This window comes from Notolepis coatsorum (assembly GCF_963971535.1).
Source record: "Notolepis coatsorum genome assembly, chromosome: 1".
Classification (NCBI taxonomy): domain Eukaryota; kingdom Metazoa; phylum Chordata; class Actinopteri; order Aulopiformes; family Paralepididae; genus Notolepis; species Notolepis coatsorum.
In genome coordinates this window covers 317762205-317774019 of record NC_140165.1, presented here as the reverse complement: position 1 = coordinate 317774019, position 11815 = coordinate 317762205, and the positions used below count along the sequence as shown (strand labels likewise).

The window sequence follows — 11815 nt, the reverse complement described above, 5'->3', positions numbered from 1 at the left end:
CTCCAAAAATACCTTTTCAACATGAAGCTGTAAGATTGTGACGGTCTCATCTATCTGTGCGATGGCAGAGTGCGCTACACAGGTGATGGAAGAGCGCAGGCGGCCCGTTGGCCCACTTCTGCTGGGTGCTGGCAGTTATCTGTTCATGTCATGTAGGAGAGCCCAGCGCTGGGTCGTACATCAACTGCATTTCCATGAAATGGGGATATTTTAATTAAAACAAGCCCAGAGACCTAATATTGTCTTATTATGTGTGTTGTGCTTCTTTTTTTTTCCACCATGGAGTTTTTAATCAACACAACACGAGGATTCAATTTCTCGGATGACATCGCTGGTGGCCATTATTTAAATTCATGTACTCTCCAAAACATGTCAAACTAAATTAATTTTGGCAAAAGCTGTTCAGAGTTTTTGGATGTGCGTGTGTGAGATGGATTATAATGAACGGAAGGGAGAAATAGTGAAGCTGATTGATTGAAAACTTTATTAACAGATTGCAGAATGGGTACAATACAGTACGGCTCAATACAAACAACTGCTAAGAGGATGCAGACCAGAGAAAGACTTTCGTCTTGTTTACATCGGGGTCCTCCATTTTCAATTCATCAAGACATTTATGACATACAAGACATACAAATATACAGTAGTGTAAGAAAAAGAGATCATAAAAAAAGATATACATCCGAAGGGGAAGACACTGTACATTGGAGGGGGTTGAGTAGGTATATAGTCTGTTGTACTCCAACATTGTAAACAAAACAAAACAAAAAAAACACACACACAAAAAAAACATTTACAGCCAAGAATACAATGAATACAATTACCTAGTGTCTACTATGTCTAGTGTTAATCCTTGTATCGAGAGCTCAGTCAATCAACTACAGAATGAAAATGTGTCTCCATTCATAGGCTTTTTCTTATTTTTGGTGGTGGGCCCGCTCATGTGTTTACATTTGGATCACTGATTGCTACAGTAGTGTCGGCCAATAACGAATTAACGAATTATTTTGAATGAATACATTTTAAATTAAATTCGGTTTGTACCGATCAGTCTGAGTTCCCTGAAATGAGCCGTGCTGCCTGTTATTATTCTCATCGCTTCCCTCTCCACAACCCACTCACGTTGCTGAGTGGGCCCCATAGAGACGGTGGTTATGAATCATCTAGTGATTACAGAAAAGGGCTGCTCACTTAACAACACAGAATATCTTAATGAAGGCCTCTCTCTCTCAGTGGTGGAAAGTATTTTTACTCAAGTACTGTACTTAAGTACATTTTCGAGCAACTTGTACTTTATGTGAGTATTTTCATTTCAGGGAACTTTATACTTTTTAGGCATTTTAGGGAACTGTATACTGTATACTGTATATATACTGTATACTGTTACTGTACTGTAACTGTATACTGTATACCACTACATTTCAAGGGACATATTGTACTTTTTACGCCACTACATTTATCTGAACCCATCAGTTACTAGTTACTTTGAAGAAAAGGATTTTGCATAGTATATATACAAAATAAAAAATGCATGGAGATTATATACTTTCACATTTGAAGCCTGTCAACTTCAAGAGGACGTAATCAGAGCAGCATAACTGGACCACATACCACTTTAACATGAACCTTTAATCAGAGCAGCATAACTGGACCACGTACCACTTTAACATGACCTTTAATCAGAGCAGCATAACTGGACCATATACCACTTTAACTTAACCTTTAATCAGAGCAGCATAACTGGACCACATACCACTTTAACATGAACCTTTAATCAGAGCAGCATAACTGGACCATATACCACTTTAACTTAACCTTTAATCAGAGCAGCATAACTGGACCACATACCACTTTAACATAACCTTTAATCAGAGCAGCATAACTGGACCACGTACCACTTTAACATAACCTTTAATCAGAGCAGCATAACTGGACCACGTACCACTTTAACATAACCTTTAATCAGAGCAGCATAACTGGACCACACACCACTTTAACATGACCTTTAATCAGAGCAGCATAACTGGACCACGTACCACTTTAACATAACCTTTAATCAGAGCAGCATAACTGGACCACACACCACTTTAACATGACCTTTAATCAGAGCAGCGTAACTGGACCACATACCACTTTAACATGAACCTTTAATCAGAGCAGCATAACTGGACCACATACCACTTTAACATGACCTTTAATCAGAGCAGCATAACTGGACCACATACCACTTTAACATAACCTTTAATCAGAGCAGCATAACTGGACCACATACCACTTTAACATAACCTTTAATCAGAGCAGCATAACTGGACCACATACCACTTTAACATAACCTTTAATCAGAGCAGCATAACTGGACCATGTACCACTTTAACATAACCTTTAATCAGAGCAGCATAACTGGACCACATACCACTTTAACATGACCTTTAATCAGAGCAGCATAACTGGACCACATACCACTTTAACATAACCTTTAATCAGAGCTGCATAACTGGACCACATACCACTTTAACATAACCTTTAATCAGAGCAGCATAACTGGACCACATACCACTGTAACATAACCTTTAATCAGAGCAGCGAAACTGGACCACATACCACTTTAACATGACCTTTAATCAGAGCAGCATAACTGGACCACATACCACTTTAACATAACCTTTAATCAGAGCAGCATAACTGGACCACATACCACTTTAACATAACCTTTAATCAGAGCAGCATAACTGGACCACATACCACTTTAACATAACCTTTATTCAGAGCAGCATAACTGGACCACATACCACTTTAACATAACCTTTAATCAGAGCTGCATAACTGGACCACATACCACTTTAACATAACCTTTAATCAGAGCAGCATAACTGGACCACATACCACTTTAACATAACCTTTAATCAGAGCAGCATAACTGGACCACATACCACTTTAACATAACCTTTAATCAGAGCAGCATAACTGGACCGCATACCACTTTAACATAACCTTTAATCAGAGCAGCATAACTGGACCACATACCACTTTAACATAACCTTTATTCAGATCAGCATAACTGGACCACATACCACTTTAACATAACCTTTAATCAGAGCAGCATAACTGGACCACATGCCACTTTAACATAACTTTTAATCAGAGCAGCATAACTGGACCACATACCACTTTAACATAACCTTTAATCAGAGCAGCATAACTGGACCACATACCACTTTAACATAACCTTTAATCAGAGCAGCATAACTGGAGCACATGCCACCTTAACATAACCGTTAATCAGAGCAGCATAACTAGACCACATACCACTTTAATATAACCTTTATTCAGAGCAGCATAACTGGACCACATACCACTTTAACACAACCTTTAATCAGAGCAGCATAACTGGACCACATACCACTTTAACATAACCTTTAATCAGAGCAGCATAACTGGACCACATACCACTTTAACATGAACTTTAATCAGAGCAGCATAACTGGACCACATACCACTTTAACATCACCTTTAATCAGAGCAGCATAACTGGACCACATACCACTTTAACATCACCTTTAATCAGAGCAGCATAACTGGACCACATACCACTTTAACATCACCTTTAATCAGAGCAGCATAACTGGACCACACACAACTTTAACCATTAGAAGTCAAGTCCTTTGAACTACAGAGAACTGGAATACACAAACATCACTTTAACACAACCTACTGTATAGGGGTCAATGGACACACAAACGTCATGTAGAATGTGTACTTTTACTTTAGATACTTAAGCACATTCAATAGAAATTACTTCTCTACTTTTACTTACTGTAAGTGTAACGGTTGTGACATCGTCACCTTAAACTTTGATGCCCCGGGGGGAGTTTCTAACCCGTGGTCTCCGACGCCGCGGGCAACAGCACAGACCGCTATACCAAGAAGTGAACCCACTAGGGCTGTCCCCGACTAAGGATTTGGATGGTCGACTAGGATTGGCCAACATTTGCCGTTAGTCGACTATTGGTCGACTATAAAAAAAAAGAAAAAAAGTATAATGTTTTTAAAAAAAAATATTTTTTATTTAAATTTTTTTTTCTTTCATTTGGGCTGTGGGGGGTGCTTAATGTCTGAAGGAGTCGACTGAAGGCTTCTTGTCCTCTGCAAAAGCATGCAATTGGTCCACTGATGGATACATCTTGATATTTGTCTAGTCTAGTGTGTTCATTAGATGGGTGAAATCCTCTTTCAGTGCCTCTGTGCCTGTTTTCGTAGGCAGTTACAGTAGCCTCTGGTATGCGCGCCATTAGCGTTAGCCACGCTTCTAGGCCTCTTTTCTTTTGGAAAGAATGATAAAAAATTCAATTAAAAATTAAAAATGTATAATATATATATATATTTTTTTTTTATTTTTATTTTTTTATTATATTCGACTAAGAGGTTGGCCAGTCGACTACGGCTCCTTTCGACCGATTAGTCGACTAATCGATTAATAGGGGTCAGCCCTAGAACTCACTGCTTTGTAACGTGTCTATGTGTCTTTTGAGGATGAGAGTGAGTTTAACCCCTAGAGCACCGCTACTCGGCCCAGTCACTCCACAACATCTGAAGTCCATCGTGACTGCGCCTCGCGGTGCCGTCCGTTACGTAATGTAGAATTTTAATGGAGGACTTTTACTTTTACCAGAGTACTCATTTATCTGAGTATTTCTACTTTTACTTAAGTAAAGGAACTGTGTACGTCCTCCAGCACTGCTCTCTCTCTCTCTAAAATCTCAGCTTCCTCACAGGCTTTTCTCAGAGATGAGCGCCGTCGACAGAACTATCTGATTGGACGATTACCTATCAAAGGTCAAAGTAGAAGGTCATATGGGCCATATTGTTGCATTGCTTGGTTCACCAGACTAAACACTCACAGGCCCCTTTGGGTAAAATGTCATGAAAGCCATCCTTGCCGCGCCCTCCCAGCTCGCTGTGTGATGACGCGTAAGAGAGAGAGAGAGAGAGGCTGAGAGAGGGAAAGAGAAAAAGGTCAATACGACGAGGATACGGTGCATCAATCGAGGCTAAATGAGCTTGAATCGAACGCGTCAAGCCGAGCTCAATCTCACCCTTTAAATTCTTAAATTCAATCTTTACGGATGAGATGCTCGGAATGGAGATTCTGGAGGGCGTGCTATAGGCTGAGGAGCGCCGGTGTGAATAATTTATTTTCACACCTTTTAGGTCTGTGTGCGTGTGCGTGCGTGTGTGTGTGTGTGTGTGTGTGTGTGTGTGTGTGTGTGTGTGTGTGTGCGTGTGTGTGTGTGTGTGTGTGTGTGTGTGTGTGTGTGTGTGTGCATGTGTGTCTGTGTGTGTGTGTGCGTGTGTGTGTGTGTGTGTGTGCGTGTGTGTGCGTGTGTGTGTGTGTGTGTGTGTGTGTGTGTGTGTGTGTGTGTGTGTGTGTGTGTGTGTGTGTGTGTGTGTGTGTGTGTGTGTGTGTGTGTGTGTGCGTGTGCGTGTGTGTGTGTGTGTGAGGCGTGTGAGATTCAAGATTCAAGATTGAAGAGATTTATTCGTCACATACGACACGAGACATGTAGTGAAATGAAGGTGGCCATGCCCACCTTGATTGTGAAAAGAGATACAAATAATAATAGAATAAAATAGAATAGATAATAAAATAAATAGATAAAAAGTAGTAAGATAAAATACTATACAGTGCTAAGCTTAAGAATGAAAGGTAATGAGTCCTATATACAATACTATACAATATACTATACAATATACAGTTATACTATATATAACTATACTATACTAACTATACTATACAAAAACAGTTGTGTTTTTTAACCTCTTCCACCCGGAGCCTATTTTTTGAAAATCTGCCTAAAATACATACCTAAGTAAATGGAATATTGCTCCACTTCTACAAGGTCCATTTGCATATTCTTGGTATCTAGGGACATCTATGGACCTCAGTGAATGTATTTCCCGTGTCAGAAATATTGTGTCTATTACTAGGCTTGCTTAAATTGTGATGAAACAAAGGAGAATATGAATTATGATTTTTCTTTGCATCTTTGACAGTGAATAACACCATGCTAATAATGATCAAACATTAAAAACTGCCACTGATCTCGTTCAGTACCTTCTTGAGATCATGTGTACAAAGAATCTAAGGAAATGAATAAAGGGAAGATGATTAAACAGAAGGTTCTGTAGATACAGTACTGAATTATCCCATCCGGACCAATGCAATTTGAAATATTATTATAGAATATAGAATAGCAGGCTTATAAATGACCTTATTATAGCCAATTTGCACATTTATATATATGTGTGTGGAGAGTTCAGTGTTCAGTGTTCTGATGGCTTGGGGGAAGAAGCTGAGTCTGAGTCTCTCTGTTCTTGCTGCATGTATACGGAGGCGCTTTCCCGACCGCAGCAGCTTGAACAGGCTGTTGTTGGGGTGGTGGGGGTGCTTCATTATTCTGCAGGCTCTGGATTTGCACCTCCTGTTATATAAGTCCTGCAGGGGGGGTAGTGCAATACCCGTGGTACACTCTGCTGAGCGCAACCACTCTCTGGAGTGCCTTCCTGTCCTGTGCCGTGCTGTTTCCAAACCAGGCAGTGTAACGCTTCCCCCGGTCCTGCGGGACCAGACGGCAACCCTCCTCCCGGTGTGGCTGGTCCAGGTTTCGGACCTTCACAACTTCCCTTCAATACACCATACTTCACAATACGACATTGCCAATCGGTGGGCTGATCCAGATGTGGCAGATCTGGCATCAGCTCACTCACCTGATTAACATTATTTTCTGCATTTATGTTTGATATATTCGTTGTCTATGTTGTCATTATTATTTCCACTGTGTTAGTCGTGTGTCCCTACTGTCTGTGTTTTGTAAATGTGTTTTAGTCTCGTATGTCTCAGTTTGTACAATTGTTATTGTTTTCCCCTGTGTTCTCTGTCTTCTGTAGTTCTGTCTACCACACCTGTGTCCTGTTAGTAATTACACTCTGTCTCTAATTAGTGTTTGTATGTAAGTGTTCTGGGCCAGCATACCCTTGCTGGTTCATTGTTTAATGTTACCTGTTTGTCAGTCGTGTTTCCTTGTTGTTTTCTGTTTGAGTAAAACCTTGTTATCATCACAACGCCGTCTCCTGCTTCCTGTTAAGTTATCTCTCCGTTATCTGCTGCAACTGGGTTCCACACTCCACCATGCTATCGTAACACGCCATTCGTAATCGTAACAAGGCAGTGCTGTTTCCAAACCAGGCAGTGACGTTCCCAGTCAGGATGCTCTCCACAGCCCCAGAGTAGAAGCACTGGAGTATATTCCCAGATACTGAGTTGTCTCAGGTGGTAGAGGCGCTGCTTCGCCTTCTTTCACCACAGAGTCAGTGTGTGTTGACCATGTCAGGTCCTCTGTGATGTGGACTCCCAGGTACTTGAAACTGCTCACCCTGTCCACGGTAGCCCCATTAATCCACAGTGGCGTGTGCGATGGTCTAATCGAGAGTCCGTCTTACTGAAGGAGCATCTGAGGGGGGAGAGGGAGGGGACTCTGAACGGGCCACACATTCACATTTCAGCCTGACTGAACAAACATCCACGTTGTTGACACCTTTCCTTTTCCTCCTCAGGTCTTTTGTCTTTTTCCCCTCCTCCCCTTTTCCCCCATTACTCATCCTTTCTGTCCCTTCTCGTCCCGGAGAAGCTCATTCTGTCAATCTGTCCGACGACTGCTGTGTCACCGCTTCTATTGTTCCATAGGAAGCAACGAGGGCAGTGGCGCGTGTGTGAGTGTGTGTGTGTGTGTGTGTGTGTGTGTGTGTGTGTGTGTGTGTGTGTGTGTGTGTGTGTGTGTGTGTGTGTGTGTGTGTGTGTGTGTGTGTACGTATTTGCATGTGTGTGCTTGTGCGTGTGTACGTATTGGCATGTGTTTGCATGTGTGCGTACTTGCCACAGACCTAATGACCAAACCTGGCCGGTTCTGATAGTGTGTAGCCGAACAGTGACTGTGATAGACGTTTTAACTACTGAATACTGAACTCTAGTGCACTTTGCACAAGGACTCACATAGCATTCATTCATTCATTCATTTATTCCATCTTCAATTATATTTGTGATTATAGATTTATAGATAATCTGCTTCATCTGTTTTTATTTGGTTAAATGGCTGCATTTATACAGCAGCTTTTACCCAAAGCGCTTTACAATTTGTTACTCACATTCACACACCGACGGCGGAGGTGCCAACCTGCTCATCGGGAGCAGTTAGGGGTTAAGTGTCTTGCTCAAGGACACTTCGACGCCCTGCTGGTCTCTGACAAGAACAAGTTACAGGTTGAAAAAACCCTCAGCTCTGAACTAGGCAGAATCTGCATATGGCTCGCTGATAACAAACTATCATTACACATGGGCAAAACAGAGTCCATTCTCTTCGGTTCAAATAACAAACTCAGCAAGACCGACGGCTTCTCAGTTGCAGTGGGTGACAATATTGTCACAAGGAAAGATGAAATTACCTACCTGGGTTCCATCCTAGAGGCTAATCTCTCCTGTGACAAAATGGCATCCAATGTAATAAAAAAAAGTCAACCAACGAACTCGATTCTTGTACCGGATCTCCTCTCTGGTAAACAAGAATACCCTGAAGACTCTGGCAGGAGCACTCATTCAGGGGTACTACGACTATGCTTGCACCTCATGGTACCAAAGCACCTCAAAGGCGCTAAAAACAAAATTACAAACATCTCAAAACAAACTGGTCAGACTACTGCTTGACCTTACTCCTAGAACCCACCTCACCCCTGCCCACTTTGACAACCTAGGATGGCTTAGAGTAGACGACAGAGTACAGCAACTTGCAATGGGCCTGGTCTACAAGATACACTACACGACCAAGGTACCCATGTACATGTCAAAATACTTCCCAAAGGTCAGTGAATACCACGATCACAACACCAGAGGGAGCTCTACAAATCATGTTAAACCCAGATTCGGCTCAAATAAGGGACTAAACACGTTTCGCAATTATGCCACATCAATGTGGAACGCCCTACCCAAAGCTGTAAAGGAATGTGGATCACTACCCACTTTCAAAACCTCTCTCAAGGGACACCTACGGGAGACTGCAATTCAACACTGGCCCCTGTAAATATCCTAACCCAACCCCCTCCAATGTACAGTCATTTACCTAGTATGGTTTTATCAATAGTCCAATGTACAATTTTGTTTGTTTGTACAGTGTCCCCCCCCCCCCCCCCCCCTCAATGTACAGTTTTGCTTGTATATACAGTGTGCCCCCCCCCCCCCCCCCCCCCCCACCTCCAATGTAGATTACCCAGTATGGTTGTCAATATCCCAGTGTACCCAACCCCCCCCACCCAACCTCCTCCAATGTACAGTTTCTACGTCAAATGTATATACTCCCTTTTCCTGACTCCTTCTGTATCACAAACAGTACTGTATTTGCAAATCTGGTATGTCATAAATGTATAGATGTAGCAGTACTGACTATCTGTATGTCATGTATGTCATATATGTCCTGATGAATTGAAAATGGGGGACCCTGATGTAAACAAGACGAAAGTCTTTCTCTGGTCTGCATCCCCTTAACAATTGTGTGTATTGAGCTGTACTGTATTGTACCCATTCTGCAATCTGTTAATAAAGTTTTCAATCAATCAATCAATCAAAGGGGCGGGGCTAGGGGGTGGCTACTTGGGCTCAAGCCCCGAATGTATTCTGAAAAGCCCCGAATCTATTTATAAAAAAAAAAAAAAAAATCTTTTTTACAATTCATCATTGTTACATGAAAATATGTTTGCACCAGATTTAGCAGAGGCTAATTTCCATCTGTGGTCTATCCAGCTGCTAACTGTATTTGAGTGAGTTAAGTCTTGGTGTCATGGTAGACTCAGACCTAAGCTTTAAATCACAATCAACAAGTTGACAAAAACTTAATTCTTCCACCTTAGAAACATAGCTAAAGTACGGCCATTTATAAATCAAAAGGACGCTGAAAACCAGATCCATGCCTTTATCTCAAGCCAACTCGACTACTGTAATGCACTCCTTACCGGCCTCCTGAAAAAATACGATGATAACTATTTTATTGCAATGCACTATTGCATTCTTTTATTCTATTTTACTAACTATTTTATTGCACTGCACTATTTTACTTTGTATCAGTGAATCATAGACGCCTGGCCATAAGAGCATTCGGAGCATCTCTGCTCTCCCACTATTGAACTTGGGGGAGCAAAGGTATGATCTTGCTCCACCACTTTTTGATTATATGAAAAATATGATATATCCCCCCCCAATATATAAATCTAACCATAACTACGTTATGGATAACTGAGTTTTATAGTGAAAAGAGCAGCTTTATTGGTCAAGATTGAAGGCTCTATATTGCAGGAAATTGCACGTACAGGTTCATTAAATTCAAAAAAAATCTGCCTGCCAAAAAAAAAAAAAAAAAAAAAAGGGCACCTATCTGGGCTAAGCCCCGGATCTCCTACAATCCTAAATCCGCCCCTGTTCGACGCGCTGCCCAGAAGGAGCGGAAATAGAACCGGGAACCTCCAGATTACCAAGCGACTGGTCTACCTCCCAAGCCACTGACTTAGTATGGAGTATTGTATTTTTGTACCTGGGGTTAACTTAGGATAGAGCGTGTCTGCGTGTGTATTATACCAGGGTGGGCTGTACATGAGTGCAATAGTGATATTATTGGTAGAGTAATATATGTCTCAGAGATCCAGCGCAGATAACACCACATCCTTGTTTTATTTTTCCTCACTATATTTCTTTTTTTTAAGATACTTTTTTGGCATTTTATTGCTTTTTTTATTGGATGGGAGAAGATATGGGGAGTCGAACCCGGGACGGCCGCGTTGCACTGAAGTGCATTATATTTCATTCTCGTTATCCTGCCTCTCCCCCTCTCCTCTCCTCTCCTCTCCTCTCCTCTCCTCTCCTCTCCTCTCCTCTCCTCCTCTCCTCTCCTCTCTCCTCTCCTCTCCTCTCCTCTCCTCTCCTCTCCCCTCCCCTCCTCTCCTCTCCTCTCCTCTCCTCTCCTCTCCTCTCCTTTCCCCCCTCTCCTCTCCTCTCCTCTCCTCTCCTCTCCTCTCCTCTCCTCTCCTCTCCTCTCCTCTCCTCCCTCTCCTCTCCCCCCTCTCCTCTCCTCTCCTCTCCCCCTCTCCTCTCCCCCTCTCCTCTCCTCCCTCTCCCCCCTCTCCTCTCCTGTCCCCCCTCTCCTCTCTTCTCCTCTCTTCCTCTCCTCTCCTCTCCTCTCCTCTCCTCTCCTCTCCTCTCCTCCCTCTCCTCTCATCTCCCCCTCTCCTCTCCTCCCTCTCTCTCCTCTCCTCTCCCCCCTCTCCTCTCCTCTCCTCCCTCTCTCTCCTCTCCTCTCCTCTCTCTCCTCTCCTCTCCTCCCTCTCCTCTCCTCTCCTCTCTCCTCTCCTCTCCTCTCCTCTCCTCTCCTCTCCTCCCCTCTCCTCTCCTATCCATCTCCTCTCCTCTCCTCTCCTCTCCTCTCCTCTCCTCTCCTCTCCTCTCCTCTCCTCTCCTCTCCTCTCCTCCCTCTCCTCTCCTCCACCTCTCCTCTCCCTCCCCTCTCCTCTCCTCTCCCCCTATCCTCTCCTCTCCTCGCCTCTCCTCTCCTCTCCTCTCCTCTCCTCTCCTCTCCTCTCCTCTCCTCTCCTCTCCTCTCCTCTCCTCTCCTCTCCTCTCCCTCCTCTCCCCCTCTCCTCTCCTCTCTCCTCTCCCCCTCTCCTCTCCTCTCCCCCTCTCCTCTCCTCTCCTCCCTCTCCTCTCCTCTCCCCCTCTCCTCTCCTC

General features: G+C 43.1%; 1 protein-coding gene across 1 annotated transcript in view; it reads right to left on the bottom strand.

Annotated features, from left to right (window-relative positions):
* Positions 1 to 7476: 7476 nt before the first annotated feature.
* Positions 7477 to 11815, bottom strand: part of LOC311226430 (high-affinity choline transporter 1-like) — a gene marked incomplete at both ends in the record, with an annotated part of 23604 nt that continues 19265 nt past the window's right edge. The window contains one exon of the mRNA XM_084311856.1: positions 7477 to 7508. Within this exon, the coding sequence (XP_084167982.1) occupies positions 7477 to 7508 (32 nt within the window). The remainder of the gene's footprint in view (positions 7509 to 11815) is intronic.